The sequence below is a fragment of the Python bivittatus genome, unplaced genomic scaffold (genome assembly GCF_059951505.1).
Source record: "Python bivittatus isolate LINGU-HERP-01145 unplaced genomic scaffold, Pbiv_v1 ctg000190_np1212, whole genome shotgun sequence".
Taxonomy (NCBI): domain Eukaryota; kingdom Metazoa; phylum Chordata; class Lepidosauria; order Squamata; family Pythonidae; genus Python; species Python bivittatus.
This window is the reverse complement of record NW_028277042.1, coordinates 19,065,588-19,083,322: the sequence shown is the minus strand read 5'-3', so window position 1 is coordinate 19,083,322 and position 17,735 is coordinate 19,065,588. Positions and strand designations below refer to the sequence as shown.

The 17,735-nt window shown below is 46.9% G+C and overlaps 1 protein-coding gene across 5 annotated transcripts; it reads left to right on the top strand.

Moving 5' to 3' along the window:
- Window positions 1–3,699: 3,699 nt before the first annotated feature.
- On the top strand, window positions 3,700–16,798 carry MEAK7 (MTOR associated protein MEAK7). 5 transcript variants are annotated; one of them, XM_088136167.1, is made up of 9 exons: window positions 3,700–3,813; window positions 5,868–6,059; window positions 7,772–7,966; window positions 8,968–9,198; window positions 9,991–10,135; window positions 11,792–12,232; window positions 13,271–13,389; window positions 14,430–14,609; window positions 15,891–16,798. In XM_088136167.1, the coding sequence occupies exons 3-9, from the start codon at window positions 7,796–7,798 to the stop codon at window positions 16,011–16,013; spliced, it is 1,410 nt and encodes a 469-aa protein (XP_087992293.1). In that variant the 5' UTR covers window positions 3,700–3,813; window positions 5,868–6,059; window positions 7,772–7,795; the 3' UTR covers window positions 16,014–16,798. The 5 variants fall into 5 exon arrangements, with proteins under 5 accessions (XP_087992293.1, XP_025026978.1, XP_015744770.1 ...); XM_025171210.2 differs by lacking the exon at window positions 3,700–3,813 and adding an exon at window positions 3,868–4,144 and having other exon boundaries at window positions 5,871–6,059; XM_015889284.3 differs by lacking the exon at window positions 3,700–3,813 and adding an exon at window positions 3,868–4,144.
- Window positions 16,799–17,735: the final 937 nt, after the last annotated feature.

Below are 17,735 nucleotides of genomic sequence, written 5' to 3'. Positions count from 1 at the left end.
ACCTCGCAGGGCTTTACTCATAGAAAACCGCACCTCCAGCCAATGGTAGCCTATCCTTGGCTACCTTGAAGCCACCCGGTTCAGCTTTAGAGGCAACCCCATGCACGCCCAGCTGCATTTACTGGAAAGTGGTGGTGTTGCTTGCAGATCAGGGCCTCTGCATGAAATAAGCATCCATTGAGGATGGGGAGTCGCTTAAGAGAGGGTCGCAAAATGGGTGAGGCCACATGTGGAAGAGAAGTTTTCTTTCACTCTGCAATATGCTTATTTTAGGATCTGCACTCCCGTTTCCCCGTGTTTTCTTTTTTTAGCAGTTAAAGAGAGCTCGAAAGGCCACAAGACAGATTTGGGGGCTGCCCATCCCTGGCTGTGCCCAGCCTGTGCTACGGAATCAGCCTCTGTTTCTCTCCTGCCGGTCTGCAAAGACGGATGCAACCCTCATGAAAAACCAGGATCTCTTCTTCCAGCGGGGACCGGCGCTCAGCTCGGGGACCAGCTTCTGATTCAGCTCAAGAGCTGCTGCGGGCTTCATAGCCATATATGGTCAACACATTTATGCAAGGGAAGTCAGCAGATCAGGTAACCTGCCTGCAAAAGGGAACCTCTCTTGAGCAGAAAGCAAAACCACAGGAAGATGACTGTGCAGAACAAAACGGGACCAGTTGGAGGAAGCAGATGCAAAGGCTGCCTTTTATGGTAAAAGGAATAGTAAGAACCTTTGCTGGAATCCAAATCTGCCGAAAGTCAAATTTAGCCGGGGGTCAGGTGATTGAGTAGCCCGAGGCGGAAGCTGCAAGGGTTCGGCTTCTGACAGGAGGGCGTGGACTGCTGCATTACTTGATTAGAGAGACCCAAGTAAGGTCAGGTGTGCAATGCAATTCACCTTCCCTTACAAGGAAGGTTGATTCTTAAGCAATGCGCACGGAGGTTGCAGCTCCAGCGTCGTGCATGTGTCTCGGGGATCATCATGGTTTCATTTGACCCTCATATCCTGTGATGTTGGCTAGAGCGAGAGAGACTGCAGCTGTAAAATCAGCTGCTAATCTTTAGTGCAGAGTGAGTGGATTTCGGCTCAGGTCTCCTTCCCAGGGCCTGCCGCTGTCCTTCCCCAACCTCATGAATCTCATCAATCTTCCTCCTTACCCTGACATTTCAGATGGTTGTGTGCAAAAGCAGGTATCTTCAGATCCCGGTAAAGAGGGAATAACCTGGTGTTATAGGTAGTTCTTGTTTAGTGACGGCCTCATTTAGCAACTGTTCGCAGTTATGATGGTGATGAAAAAGTAACTTTTCTTATTTATTTTTTTCTTTTATTTTACAGTAATAACAACAAAAAAGAATCAAACACAAAGATACGTTATAGAAAAACAATTACATAACAAGTGCTTAAAGTGGAAAAAATACAGCAGAAAAAATAAAAAATAAATAAAGTATATGTCATTACAACAGTAAACAGTCACAATTCTCTATATATTTAATTTAAGGCAAATATTATGTGATTATGTATAAGGTTTGATGACCTTCGCAGGTCTGTAAAACAAAGGAAAGCTGAAGGAAGATCGTAAGCACAGTCCCGGGTTCACTTAGCGACCGCTTCTCTTAACCCAGTTGCTAGTCCCAATTGCGGTCGCTAAACGAGGACTACCTGTATTTGGATGAAGAAGTGGCCAACAGCCTCTCTTTCCCTGTCTTCTTTTTCTTAAAAAACAAAGCAGCCAACATGGATTCCAGTGCAGATGTGACCATCTGACCAAAGGGTGTGATGTTTGCATGACTCCTTTGCAGTGTTCTCCTAAGGAAGAATTCAAGTGTTTTAGAACTGTGTCTTGGAGGAACAATGTTGTTCCCCCCCCCTCCCCAAATCTACGGGAGTTAACCTGGGTGGCTCAGCTGATTTCTTTCTAGCTTAGATCATCAGAAAAGGTTGCTTCCCATTGAGCAAAAGGGTAGTGTGATGGAATGGTGTTATGAAGGCCACGCTCAGGGAGATAAGCATGTCCTTAGCCCTCAACAGGAGCGTGGGAAGTTTAAGAAGATGAGGCTGGCACCTCCCTAAGGAATTCACGGTGTTGTGGCTTGCTGGCTTGGGAACTTAGGTTCAGTCTGGAGAGACTTCTGTCTTGAGGTGGAAGCTGGTGAATGCAGCAGAACTATATTTGCACTGTCTCATGGAGTTCTTTGGGCTGAACCTGACATCAATCTCTCCATACTTGAACCTAAGTTCCCAAGCCAGCAAGCCACAACACCGTGAATTCCTTAGGGTGGTGCCAGCCTCATCTTCTTAACCTTCCCACGCTCCTGTTGGGGGCTAAGGAAACGCTTATCTCCCTGAGCGTGGCCTTCATAAGTCCATTCCATCACAGGTAGGCAGATCACAAGGTCATCTTCTTACCACTCGTCGTCAGGCGGAGGGCTCGTGACGAGCCTGGAATGAGACGAGCCGCCGACGTTTTGGTGGTGGGAAATTATTAGGGCGCAATCCCACCTCCCCATCTATCTAGAGAAGTGGGGTGCCTGAGCGGGCTGTAGAGTATCGGCCCTTCTGTACGGGTCAGTTCATAAGGAGCTTCTGTGACCTGTCCACGCTGGGCCTCTTCGGAAGAGAAGCTGGCTTGTGTTTCAGCCGCGGTTGCAGGCAGCGCCTCTGCCCACCTCACTCCATTCATCCCCTCTTCCTCCCGAGGGGGTGGAAAAAGCGGGTTGAGAAAAAGCTGAGCAGTTCTGATCTGATTCCCCCCCCCCCGCAAACTTATTTCGGAGGAGACGCGTACAGGACCGGGGTATCAATCCAGCACGACTTCGTTCTCATTGGCCCACATTGCCACTGCGGAGAAATGCAGCCCGCACATTTGTGCCATTGCACCATGGTGAGAAATGCGGAAGGCGATGATGCGGGCTGCAGAAATCGCTCGTTTGGGATGGCCGGGGCGGAACCCGAAGGGAAGCGGCACAAGGCGGCTTGTTTCCTGCACAATCCCCCTCTTTCATTCCCTCCGAACAATGGCAGGGCTCCTTCTGCTGGAACGCGTCGTGCATTCACAAACATCCCACTGCCATCGTGTGGGCGCTGGACCAAAAGGCAGGAGGCGGCTGGCACCATCCCGGGCACTTTTATTCATGCCCAGCCAAGCTGCCGCCGCTGCCACCGCATCTGGGCTGTGGAGAGGCTGGTCCAGAAGAGGCAGCGCTAAGGGGCAAAGTCTTCCTTTGGGAAGACTGGGTGAGTTTCGGATTGGTGGTGAGGCTAGTGGGAAGCGTGGCTTCATCTGCACGGTTTGTCTTCTGCACCCGGCTCTCCAAATTGCATGCACCGTTGTAGCTGCAGAAGGTCGGGCATGATCCGGAGGGACAGGCGCAGGAAAAAAAACCTACAGGAAAAATATCCGGCTTGAGCTCCCTGCAACTACTAAGGTGTGATGCTAAAATGTATCCTTCGGGCGCAATCGGGATTCGAACTCGGGACTGAAAGGCACGCCTTCGCGGCTTCTGCCCATCTCGCCTCTAGCCCGTCCCATTGGCTACGACAGTCGATTGGGCGGGCGCTGAAAACGAGGACGTTCCTTCCGCAGGAGGGCGCTCGCTTCACAACGCATCTCCCAAACTTCCGCACCACAGAGCGCAAAACAATCTAGAAAGTCAACCCCTTCGGACCTCACTTCCGGCCTGATTGCACAAGCGCCCAGGAGGGTTTCTTACCATGGAGATGTCGATGCCTAGAACAGCTCCCGACGCCCGGGGCCGAAGTCCGCTTCTGCGGCTCAAAGCACTATGACTGACGGAGCGGTGACGTAACGTTTAGAGCCGGCCTCCGAGGTGATCTGACGCTCCTATTGGCTGGGTGCTCTGTTGCTCAAGCGGGCCAGGGGCGGGGCTTCAGCCTGCGGCTCCTCAGAGCTGAGGGCGGCGGCGGCGGCGGCGGCGGCGGTGGCACGGGGCTGGGAGGCCGCTGAGGGAAATCGAGCGGCGGGGATCCTCCAGGCCTCCGCGCCGTCCCTGCGAAGCGAGGAGGCGGCGAACTCGCGGCCTTGACGGAGGGGGCGCGGCCGTACGGGACCTCATCATTATTCCTGAGCGGCGCGAGGCATGCTGGGTGACCCTCGTTAATATTCATTAGCCTCATACATATTAATACACTCATGGAAAGGTAGGAGCCTGGAGTTTCTGCTCGTTCCCCTCTCTAAGTTCTCACGGCTTCATTGGATGGAATAGAGTCTGGCCCCTGCGTGCCTCTGATGAAGTGAGCTGCAGCTTATATACACACGCACATTTGGGTGTGTATATATTTTTGTCTGTTTGTGTATACATATATACTATATCCTACTACTAGATACTACTACTAGATACTTATATACTACTACTATATGGTACTACTAGATACATATATACTATATACTACTAGATAGTACTACTAGATATGTATATACTATATGCTACTACTAGATACTACTACTAGATACATATATACTATATACTACTAGATGCTACTACTAGATATATACTACATACAACTATATGCTACTGCTAGATACATATATACTATATGCTACTAGATATTACTACTAGATACATATATACTATATGCTACTACTAGATATTACTACTAGATACGTATATACTATATGCTACTACTAGATATTACTACTAGATACATATACTAGATGCTACTACTAGATACTACTATTAGATACATATATACTATATACTACTAGATGCTACTACTAGATATATACTATATACAACTATATGCTACTGCTAGATACATATATACTATATACTACTACTATATGGAGTCCTTGGGGTTCTCTGAGCTTGGTTCTTTTCTTGCAAACGTTTCATTCATTCATTCATAAACGTTTGCAGAAAGGAACCAAGCTCAGAGAGCCCCAGGGACTCCATGGTTCAACCCTGAGCTACACATATTCGCCTCTATTGGTACTGTGAGAAAAATGAAAAATATATCTTTGGGTGAATCTTTGGGTGAAAAAGACAAGTTTTTAGAGGCCTCAGATTCACCCAAAGATATATCTTTCTCACAGTACTACTACTATATACATATGTACTATATACTACTAAGCAGTAGCAATACACGCAGTGGTGCCAAGTGGCAGCAACGTAAGGAAGGAGGAGGATGAGAAGCTGGAGGAATACCAGGGCCTGAAGAAAGAACTAGAGAGGATGTGGAAAGTCAAGGGCGAAGTGGTCCCAGTGGTGGTAGGAGCACTCGGGGCTGTGACTCCAGCAGATCCCAGGAGCAACATCAGAGCTCTCTGTCCAGGAGAGCGCAGGGCTAGGAACAGCTCAGATCCTGCGCAGAACCCTCCAACTCCCAGGCCTCTGGAGGGGGACCCGAGATTGAGGAAGACACAGACCATTCATAAGAGTGAAAGGGGAAAATTTTTTATATATACACACACACGCACACGAAAAAAACCCAAGTAGGTCTCGATTAGTGCGGATAATGAATCCCATGGAATGGTCACATTATTCGTATTTGCACTATTCAAAGCGATGTTTCTATGGAAAGTAGGGTTATTAGTTCCAGGTCAAGTGAAATAAGCAATGACACATTTTGAACCTAAATGTTTTATATGTACACCAGTGAAATATGACAGAAAAGGAGCTCTGGGAGTTGAAGTCCGCCCATCTTAAAATTGCCAAGTTTGAGAAACGCGTCTCTTGCCTCTGCTTTTCCTGCCTCTCAAAAGTGGTGCTCAGCTCTGGGTTTACATCCATTAGGAAATTGGTGCAATGAGCCAAGGAGAAGAATAAATTGCTCAGACACCAGCAGCTATTTATTTATATACTGCGGTAATCAGAAACCCAAACTCAGTGGCTTATGGATTTAGAAAGGCTGTTTTTCTTTCCAGCAGGCTCCTGGTCCATTAACATCGGTCTGCTGGCCAAGACAAGCTTGTCTTGAAGAGATGAGTAAATAAAGGACCCGCATTTCATCTCTTAGATTTCTGCATATTCTGGGCAAATCTTGACTTGAGTCACGCCAAGAAGCAGAAGGAAAAGCAACTGCTTTGTGGAGGCCTTTCTCTCATTTTTAAAAGGAGGTAAACGTCTTCTTGTCTCTGGACAGATGTCAGGAATCTGGCTCCATTATGCTAAGCAGAAATGAGTAACCTTCGTTGTGTGTGATATATTTTTATTACCCCTGATATTTCCCATGTGTTTTTTCTTTTGTTCTTTGACATGCTATTTGGCTGGTGAATAATTCATCCTTGGGAGGCTTTGATGTTTTAAAATGTGTATATCTGCCATTTGAGCTGGTTGAATAAAAAAGACTCCTGTTGCATGCTTGATTTTTTCTTTTCTTTTATTCTCCGGCTCTTTTATGCATGGGTGTGAGAGAGATTCTTGCATTCTTTCTCCCAAAGGGAATAAAATGAGCAGTCACAAGATGGTTGTAGGGATACACACATGTAGCTTCTGCATGGCCAGAGTTTTCATTTCTCTCTGAAAGATGTGCTGCTTCAAAAGGATGATTTATGAAGGCAATTTGGAAGGTGCCGTTTTGACAAACAGCCGGTGGTTTTTAAATCCATTAAACTAGAATTCCGTGGCCTTATTTATCCAGCGTTCACTTTTAGCAGCCCTTTCTGCCCCCGCTCCCCACTTTCAACAATACCTGTATTCTTAGAAGTGTCATAGTTATGAAGACATGCTGGCTTCCTACACTCTGCTTGGCATTAACTAGGTCTTACTGATTAAACTCTAATTGGTTGGTTTGCCTTATGCCAGAAATCATGGTTTACAAGCCATCACGGGGGCTCCCAGCACTGGGGGTGGCTGGCGCCTTGAGGATGCTCTCTCCGTCTTTTGACTTTACTTGTAGTCTTTTAATGTGTTCTGTAGTTTTTAAATGTCTTTATGCTTCTTATTTGAGATGGGCGGCGTATAAATTTGATATAGAAAGAAAGAAAGCCAGACAGACAGCCTGGGTTCAGACTATGTCTTAAGCTAAAGACAAACCATCCATATTTGTTGCTTAATTGGTGTGTGAATCAGAGCAAAATGAGAGGCTGAGAAGCAGCTTATTCTATTTTTGTGTAATCTCCAGGTTGGCCTTGATTCTTTCCCATTAACAGTTGGAAGAGAGAAGGGATTTTATTCTTATTTTTCATTTCCTCCTTCCGGGCATGTCCTTCCTGCAGAATTATGCCTCGGCTGTAGAATAGCGCAGAGGTTCTGGTACCTCCCACCCAGGGAGGATGAACCTTTGGACTGCTCGATTCACAGACCGGAGCTGACAGCTCATCCCTGTGATTTCTGCATGTACAAAATCAGTTCTTTAACTTGCCACTTCTCCTGTTTTTATGGGTTTCTGGCAGCATCCACGTTTGGAGGGAAGGTGGCTTTGCAGAAGTTCCTGAAGTCCCTGCATTTTTCAGCATCCCATTTCCTATTTCGATTTCTCATTCGGCCCGTTGAGGTAGTTCAGGTCAGGAAGCAGGTTGCACAAGGACTGTTGGAGTTCTGCTTTTTGTGGTTGTTGCAGGGTTTAATAACTGAATCTTGAAAGCCTGACAGAGTTACTCTCTCCCCCCCGCCCCCCTCTTAGAGGAGAGCCGTCTTGAGTTTCTTTTTTACTTCCTTTTGGACTAAGCTGGTGTTCACCTAATGGCTGTTGAATGCCTCCTTCTTGATGTTCCTCTACAGCCCTTTACATTCTTCATCTGGTGCCTTTGCAGGGCTGAGTCTACCTGAGCCTGCTGCTGTTAGCATACTTTACCCTCTCCTTATTTTTCCTTTGAATTTCTTGCAGGATTTCACCATCAGCTAGGAGAAGATGGGCAATGTGGAAAGCAGCAACTCTTACCAGAAACATTTCTCCCGGTTTCTTTGTGATGAGCAAGCTGACATCAATGGCGTCTTTTGTGCCTTATCTGGAGCCGATGAGGCCGTCCCCGTAAAGATGGGGAAAGTGGCCCAGGCTGGTGTAACGCTTGAAGCGCTCAAGGTAAGCTGTCTAGCACTTTTCTTCTTTAAAAAAGAGATTAATCAAACTTGGTCCAGCAGATGGAAGTGCCCAGCAGATCGTGGCTGACTTGGGAAGAGCTCAGCTGGGTTGGGGTTGGTTTATCCTGCACTGGGAGATGATCAGGATCTCCCAGGGCTGGAGGCTAGATTGGGAAGTTGAAATAATATCACTGTAGAAGGCAGTATATCAGTGTAGAAGGCTTCCACGTTGCTGCCAGGAAAGCAACATGAGAGTATCCATGAAGTCACTAGGAGTTCAAGCTCATTTTGAGGGAGGCTTTATGTCTTCGTGCTTTCTGTGTTTCTGGACAGGCTGCTAGGCTAGTCTCTTGTAGCAGAAAAACTACCCAGATCCTTGATGCTTCTTAAAGACCAGTGCGTCTCAACCTTGGCCAGTTGAAGATGGGTGGACTTCAACTCCCAGAATTCCCCGGCCAGCATGGCTGGCCGGGGAATTCTGGGATTTGAAGTCCACCCATCTTCAAGTTGCCACGGTTGAGACACACTGTTAAAGACCAACACGTTTATTATTGCACAGCTATTTCAGGACTTTGGTGCCAATGAAAGTGGGAATGTTGTGGAGAAGAGAAGTCCACCATATTGAAGCCACTTGTGAGTTTCTATTTGAGCAGATTACTTTTAAAGGAAAAGGATAGATCCGCCAAGTTATTTCAGATACTGAATCGTAGCTTAGATGCCCCTTTCCCTGCGTATATAAGCTTTGGTGAACAATGGTCTGTTTCATCAGGCAGATGATAACTTATCCTGAGACTGAAGTAAAGATGGTATCCTAGCTCTCTCCAGCAGCCTAGTTCTGAGATGATTAGGAATGGATATGGATGAAGTTTAGTAAGAGAGAGAGACCTGGCTTATGGCAGGTGTAAGAGCTGCTCTTCTCGGGCCTCGTTCTTCTGTCAATAGGGCAAGTTATTATTTTTCTAAGTGGTTAAGCTTGCTTGATGGATTTGGTTCTTTTGCTAGGCCTACGTCAAGGATGCTGTGCCTCAGTCAATGGTCAGGAGACTGTACAATGGGATGAAGAGCATCCAGGTGACCCACAGGTCCCCAGAGCCTAGCACCCAGGTGGTAAAGGAGCAGTTCGTTATCTTTATATCCACACTCTTCAAGGGCAGTGTGCAGGAAAAAAGTGGAATTGTCCTGAAGATGGTCTCCGACGCTCACGAGACTGTCAAGGAAAGTGAAATCCTAGAGGTAAGTGGACAACGGCACGTCTCGCTTGTGTTCAGGGGAAAAGTGAGGTGATGGGCCCAGAAATGGACTAAGTCTTCATAATTATGACAGTAATTCATAGGGTGCCACCCAGTGCGTTGGGGTCGCTTGGAGATAGATCCAAGTGGGGAGACAGAAGTTAGGACTGAACAGATAGCGTGGTTGCCCAACCCTTTACAATTCTTTCAGGGCAGGGGAGTTGATGCTGCCTTAGAATCCAAGAGCACTTCATCCCAGCCTTCTCCAGCTTCCCAAAGTTTCGGCCTGCAGCTCCTCCTTTGCACCATTGACCTTTTGGCTGGGCCGAACAGAGTTTTATTCCAAAACAGCTGGGTGGAGCCAGCCAGAAGAGCTGGCTCCAAGCCATGGGCAGAGCAGCGCCTTATACCGAGAAATGGTAGGCGGAACACTAAGTTCACTTTTTCTCTGTGAAGAGGTTACTTAGTTTAAAATGCGTCTGGCATTGCTCCTGCGTGCACATGTGCACGCTCCCCCAAAAGCAGTTAGCAAATATTCCCCAGAGTATAGAACACAGTTTCTCCTGGGAAGAAACTGAATTATGCTCGTGATTGTCTGTCTTCCTGAGAGATTTTGAGCATGTCAAAAAAAAAAAAAATTGAAACCGAGGATGGTGGCAGATATGGAAGGGTTTAGGCCCTAAGTCTTATCTTTTCAGGTGAGCGGCTTTCTGTCCTTATTTTGGGACTGTTTCTAGAAATGCCTTTGGCATTAAAATCATCTGACACATTAAAAACCCTAATTATTCCCTTGAAGTTTGCAGAGGATCTGGTTGGCTCTGTCGTTCATGTCCTAAACTACAGGAAGGAGCTGAAAGGTTGGAATCCAAAGAACGTACATAATTCAGTCACTGGGATAAAAGCTTTGGCTTCTCAGCTGACCTCTGAACTGAAATCTGCAGGTGAGCTACGAATGCTCATGTTTATAGGCTTTGACCTAGGTGACAGCAAACATTTGCATGTAAAACAAAGGCTCCAATATGAAGTCTAAAAGAACAGATACCAAATTTTTAGCACAACCCTCTTACTTAAGTCCCTAATATCTTTGCAGGATCTCCTAGGTGTCATGGAGAGCTTGAATTTTCCTAAATTACAAACAGAGAATTTCAAGAACGTTGGAGATTTTTAGACCTTGAATTATTTCGGGGATTTTAAAATACAGTGCTCCACAAACTTCAGTTTGGTTGCTGCTTTCTGTGATGGGCAAAATGTTCCAGCAGACCAATTGCTTTCTGCTAAGTCTGTTTTACATTCCTTGTATTTTAGACCATTTTACTGCCTTATTGTAGTCTTTGTTATGGTTGCAAGGGCACGAATACAATAGAGAGAATCAGAGACTGAAAATAAATGCACATTTATGCTGTCGTTTTCTAGCAAATTGCAATCTAGAACAGCTTAGGCATCACATACGTATAGAAGTGCAATTTTATTAGGGTTGTGATGAACTGCGTAGACTTTACTCTCAGAGGGTAAAAAGGTTGTTGGCTTCGTTCTCTCGGGTATCTGCAAAAACTTGCAGCCCCTGTCAGCTGGCAGTCCTCTCTCTGTTCTGGTCTCTTGTGGGAATAAATCTGTCTTTCAATCAATCGATCATCTTTATTCGGTCCACGACCAGCAACATTTAAAAGGACAAAACCAGAGTGAAACGAAACAAATAGGTACAATAATATAGTAACAACTAGTGAAATAAATCACAGAATAATACAGCCTTCGCTCCTCTATTACTATACTGATACATGTACAACCTAGATAATATAAATCTAAAACATTAATAGGTATAAAATAAGAATATGTGTCCCCTAACATTTTATTAATTAAAACATATCAAACCAAAAATAATATTTAAAATGAAGGTGATTAAATATTTAAAACAAAGGTGAGGCCGTGACATAATATAACATCTATATCTCCCTGTTTGAGAGCAGACTGTACGTACCTTTCTAAATCTGTCTTTAGAATGGTATATACGGTCCGCTCTTGGATCAGGAAAGATAGATGTTATATTATGTCACGGCCTCACTTTGCAAGCTTTTACGTGACTTCCGCCCCTCTTGGGGTGGGGTGGGGGGCAGTGTCTCTATTTTGCACCCAGTGTGTATCCTGGCTGGTGTTTCTGTGTGTAGTGATCCCTGGGCGGCAGTACCCAAGCACTTTTGTTCCGACTGGAACTCGTGAGTTGTACATAGCCAAGATCTTACTACGGGGCTCGAACCCTCTACCAAGAAACGAACTCACGGACTTGCACTTTGGGGGACTCTGTATAGTACGTTACTTTTAGGAGCTGCGTAGTCCTGGTGTTCAGGAAGAGATATATAGAGTCTTTCTATGCCAGTGTCGCTCAACCTTGGCAGCTTGAAGATGTGTGGACTTCAAATCCCAGAATTCCCCGGCCAGCCATGCTGGCTGGGGAATTCTGGGAGTTGAAGTCCACCCATCTTCAACTGGCCAAGGTTGAGATGCACTGCTCTGTGCATATAGTATATGGTATGTATGGTGTGTACACTCCACCTTGGCATACTCTGATTTGGCCCTGGCCAAACCCACGTTTCTTGCTTCAGAGGGGGAAACCCTGGAGGGCCCGCCTGACCTGGACGCCACCTGCGACCAAAGCAGCTTGGAGGACTGGCTTTTCCGAGTCCCGCAGATCCCTGCCTTCCTCAACGTGGTGGTTCAACAGGGCCTGCTCCTCCTGCAGTCTCTCCCGGACGCCGGCGGAGGGATCCTCCCCTTGCTTCCGGAGTGCCACGGCCTGCAAGGGACCCGCTTCGTCAGCCTTCTCGACATCCCCTCCATCACCTACCTCAATTCCCACCTGCCTTCGGAACTGCAGCATAAATGGCGGCTGGTCTTCGCCTCCCCGGTTCATGGAGAGAGCTTCACGCAGCTGTGCGGCCACATCGTGAACCAGGGGCCCTGCCTTCTGGTTCTGAAGGACACCGACGGCTATATCTTCGGCGGGTTTTCCTCCTGTTCCTGGGAGGTGAAGCCACAGTTTCAAGGTAAGGTCCCTTCTTTTCCAACCTTACCAAGACAGGGTTCTGGATCTTTTTTCCCCTTTTTTTTGCAGAGATCAGGTGAGTGTTTGCATTTCTGCTTTTTGGGGAAGAAATTTTGCAGAGTTCTGTGATGCTGTATGCAGGAATTAGACCAACTAAACAATTCTGCATAAGCCATTCGGCATGTCCCTCCCCGTATTTGGCTCTCCTTCTCTTGTCATCTCCCAGCGTCTAGGAATCTCAGCCTGGCCCCTTGCTCTGGAGATTTCAATCCCGTCTTCACTGACCTGAGGACTAGACGCTTGCTCCCGTGTTTGAAAATAATTTCTTGGAAAGGCTGAATTTTGCACACCAGACTGCTTTCTACAGCATTTGAAAGTCAGATGCATTAATTTTTTTTTTTTTTTGACCTTCCATAGAATTTTTGGCAAGAGCCAAGTCTCTCTTCCCGGTTCAGTTCCCTTCTTTGTATCCAGGCAGCTAAAACTCAGGGCTTTTCAGACGGACAGATTTTATTAAGAGGCCATTGCAGTTCCTAAAAACTTCTCCCTTTTTGTAAAATTTGCTAATCTGGAAAGTCTCCTCCTGAATTTTGGCTAACCCGGCGCTCCTCCCGCAGTATTGAGGGAGCTGAAATTCCAAATAACAATATCCAGATTTAGCGCTAAATAAAGTGTGACAGCTGCTGCTATCCATGAGGTGGCAATCTTCTCTTAGTTTATGACTCCTGAGATTAGGATAAGGCAGTGTTTCTCAATCTCGGCAACTTGAAGACGTGTGGACTTCAACTCCCAGAATTCCCCCAGCCAGCATGGCTGGCTGGGGGAATTCTGGGAGTTGAAGTCCACACGTCTTCAAGTTGCTGAGGTTGAGAAACATGGGGATAAGGTGAAAAAAAACTGCCTCAGTAACTCTCAGTCAAAATGGGAAATGAATGAGGACTAGCAACTTATATTTTTTTCCAGTTAGGCTCCATTGGGATGGATGTTGCCGTTTTCCTCTCTTCGGTCCAATAACTCTTCATTCAATTGTTCCTTCCAGGAAACAATGCGTGTTTTTTGTTTTCCGTTTTTCCCTCGCTCGCGGTGTTCACCTGCACTGGCTACAATGACCACTACATGTACCTCAATCACAGGCAACAGACCATGCCAAACGGACTCGTGAGTACCAAGCAGACGGCCCCTCGCCTTGGCTCTGGCCCCGAGGCTTGGCCTTCGTTTTGCCTAAAATCCCACCCGGTTCTCCTCCTTGCCGGATTGCGGCAGGTCAGGGGGGTTAGAGTGACGCCTTCCGTGGGAAAACGCAGGGAGTCCACAGTTGCTAGTCGGCAGGGAGGTTTGGGAGTTGTGATCCAGTGTCGTAGGAGGGTTCCAGATTGGGGAAGCAGGATAAGTTACTGGAAAGAAGGGAGTTCTAGGATAAAACCTCCAAGCTGAGAGGCAGTCTACCAGTACTGGATGCAGAACTGCAGGGAAGAAGTACCATTAAAAAAAAAAAAGATCGATCCAAGCTGTTACTTATGAATGAATGAGTCATATAAAAGGCATGTGATTGACCACTGGATCGAGCATGATGCTTCAAGCAGCTCTGCATGCTTTGAAAATGAGTCAGGAGAGGTGCTTTGGACTTTGTGCACAGGCTGCATCTTTCTGCTGCTCTTTAAGGTGGCTGATGCTCAGGCATCCTTGCCGATGTGAGGACAAGGATTAGGGTTGCTTTAAAAAGAATCCGTGGGTGAAAGTGAATGGGGCTCTTAAAGCAGCACCGTTTTTCCCTCAGGCTCACAGATCGGCTGCTTTAATGAGTAGCAGAGGTCCAAAGGACTCGTCCCCAATCGTTTTTGAAGGGCGCCCAGCCACATGAGGTGGCCTTTGCTCTTAGCTCTTGTTTAATGATTTGTTTAATGATCTTGTTTAATTGATTAATGAGCCCTGCAGGTCTCTCCTTTGGTTAGAGCAGTGTTTCTCAACCTTGGGAATTTTAAGATGGGTGGACTTCAACTCCCAGAATTCCCCAGCCAGCATGGCTGGCTGGGGAATGCTGGGAGGTGAAGTCCACCCATCTTAAAGTCCCCAAGGTTGAGAAGCACTGGGTTGGAGGGTCGTGCTGGCATTCTCCAGCCTTTTCCTACACCGATACAGGCGTGCCCACCTGCCCCCTCCTGTGGTCTTGCATTGAGGGACCGTTTCTTTTCCTCTAGGGCATGGGCGGCCAGCACGAATACTTTGGGCTCTGGGTGGACAGTAGCTATGGGAAAGGCCACAGCAAAGCGAAGCCTCGGTGCACCACGTACAACAGCCCTCAGCTGTCGGCCAAGGAGAACTTCCTGCTGGATTCCATGGAGGTGTGGGCTGTGGGAGACCTCCTGGAAGACAGCGGGGTAAGTCTCGCCACTCTGACCGATGCCACCATAAGGTAGTAATGCAAACTCCCCTGGGGGGCCAGGAGTTGCCTGCCCCGAAGCACGGCACGCAATCCATGAGTCAAAGCTGGGGTTCTGCAGCAGAAGATGGAAAAGGTGACCCAGATTAGGTTGTGTGGAAGTCACCAAAGGCAAGACCCAGACTAGGGACAGGAGGAGGGGAGAGGAAACGGGGCCTTGGTGTCTCTGTGAGAGGAACAGAATGAGCAGAAGAGGGAATGATTGACAGGGAAGGGAGGAAGTGGGGATCAGAGGGGTGTTTCGGACTTCAACCCTGGCCTGGTTTGGACGTGGCTGCGATTGCCACGTGTATGTAAGCCCTGATTGGCTTTTTCATGACAAAGGCAGCTCTCAAACGTGCAAATGTTTTGCTTTCCTAGGTTAGTGAACAAATTTGGGCCAAGGATGAGGAAGGTTTATAGGAGTATGTTCTACTCCCCCATCAGAACTGATTAACTGTTTCCTGGTGGCTTCCTCTTTACCTGCTAACCAGGTCCAGCCCTGTTAGCTGCCTCCTAACTGGGCACCGCTTGCATAAACTAGGTTAAAGGGGGATGGGTAGTTTGTGGCTGAACATATTGGGGTTATCTAGCCCTTGGCTCACTGTGTGAACCAGGCTATCCTCTTAAATCCTCATACAGTTGACTTGCTTGGACCATAGCGTGCTGGGGTGTTCATTAACCTAGGTTTAGTGCGTTGTGCATACTCAGTCTCTTCCCGTCCAAGGGGGGCTCCACCCCTAGCAAGGCAAACCAGTGAATGCAGGTTTAAATTGACGACTTTACATTCCCAGGTATTTTGTTTCCAAGATCTTAATGGGAACGGGAGGCTTTGCATATCTTGAGTTTTGGCTTAGCAGCTGCATTTTCTCCTTCTTTTGAACGCCTTAAAAAAATAAAAATAAAAATCAGTGCTCGTAGGTTTCTCCCTCCCCCGTGGTGCCCCGGGGTTTCCATTCGAGAGGATTGACGTAGTTCTGCTTTCTCAAGCAGCCCTGTCATCCGACCTAACCTGTTTCGCACCGATCAGGTTGAAGGGCCTGCGGCAAAACCCGTTCCACTGTTTGCCGAGTGGTGGGGTGGACGAGGAGGCCACGCAGCTTCCTCGGGTCAGGTTTCAGGAGCAAACGAAATCGCCCAGAGATGGTTCCAGCCCAGATCGCCCATGACCTGCCCAACCCTCCACCCCCAATCTCCGGTTTGTTTGTTCTTTCAACCTCTCGTCTGGGTTTGGCTTTAGGGAAAAGGCCAGAAGAGCATCTTAGACACCGACCCAGAGGCCCAAGCTTTGCTAGAGATGATCGGGAAAAGCCGCCAGAGCGACGGATTTCGGGAACCGGCTGAGGATGATGGAGACCACTGAGATGACACCTTGGAAGTTTTTTCCCAAGTCTGATCAGGGTTTTGTTGGAACACGTTCCTGGCTTTCTATTTTCCACGCGTCAGTATAGATTACCCACTCTTAAGTGTGATGAGGTTTCCTGAAATAACAATTCGTCTTTACCAACTTTGGACATATTATCTGCGTGGGTTATTTCCAGGGATTGGGCCTGTATTGTACTCAGTTCAGGAGCCTCCTTTTCTTCTTTTCACATTATTCGCATTTCATTGACACTTTCTGGGTGCCAGCCACTCACGTGGACTTCCAGATTTCTGGTGGAAAACTATTCCTGGAATGGGCCCCAGTTCACTGACACAGTTCTCAAAGTTCAGCATTTTCTATGCAAACCAATCTGTATTTTGTTGGGAAAACTTAAATGCCACAGAAACTCCTTTTTGGACTGTTGAAATGCAATATCTAGAAGTCAGGATTTCATGTATTAATCACATCCACATAAACAACTGGATCATATTTCAGTGAGTTACAGCATGAGTCTCTTTTTAGAGTTTGGACAAATTCTGGCTATGAGTTTCCAGCTCAATGGCACATCCACAAGCCGACTGTTTAAGACTCGTGAAATTAAGTCGATTCCAAATCTGCTGATCGAAAAGAGAAGACCAGCCAGGCATGGATGATTGCTAAACGTTGTTGCAACTCAGTTTTGAATGACGAGACATGAATTTTTGCCAGTCCTAGTAATAGCCGAAATTCACTGATTCAGATTAGTCTGCCAGGTATCCCAAAGAAATAAACTTGTATAATCAGGATTTAGTTCAGGCTAGATCTGTTTGAGTAGTGATGGGGCAAAACTTGTTAAGAGTTGTTTTAAATCAGATCCAGCTGATCTCTCTCTCTCTCTCTCTCTCTCTCTCTCTCGTCTGTCTGTCTGTGTCGCTTTTTCTATGTATCTTGGAGCCCCACCTACTCTTATTTTTTGGAGTGGGGCTTCTCCCCACATCACTGACAGGCAAATGCAACCCTGGACCCACAAGTGGGCACTCTGCTTCACAGTAAGGCATGTTCTCTACCGCTGTGTTACAGTCTGTCTTCCGTGTTTATTTCCTCTCCCCTTTCAGGCCTCTTTCTTATGTTCTGCCCAGCCTTCTTGCCAACTCTCCTCTGCGTACCACCAGAATTAATTCCAATAGAAGGAAATACGTGTAGCTCAAGGTTGAACTGTAGAGTCCTTGGGGTTCTCTGAGCTTGGTTGTTTTCTTGCAAATGTTTTGCCTGGCTAGGTAACATCTTCAGTGCTGGAAGGGAGTGGGGTTTGCTCTCTGATTATATACAGTGGCCTGCCCTGCCAGTGTTGGTGACTGAGTTAGTTGATTTTTCTCTGGTAGTTCCTTGATTAGGGTATTGTTTACTGCTTGATTGTATGTCTGCTGATAATCTACACACTCTTCAAAAGAGACAATAAAAAGGAAACAAAAGACCAGAACATCTCACCAGCAATCATCACCCAGATAAGCAGAGATTAACACCAAGATTATTACCAGACATACAATCAAGTAGTAAACAATACCCTAATCAAGGAACTACCAGAGAAGAAATAACACACACGCACACAAACACCCCCCAACACTGGCAGGGCAGGCCACTGTATATAAACACTCCACTTTAGCACTGAAGATGTTAGCTAGCCGGGTAACGAAACGTTTGCAAGAAAATCACCAAGCTCAGAGAACCCCAAGGGCTCCACAG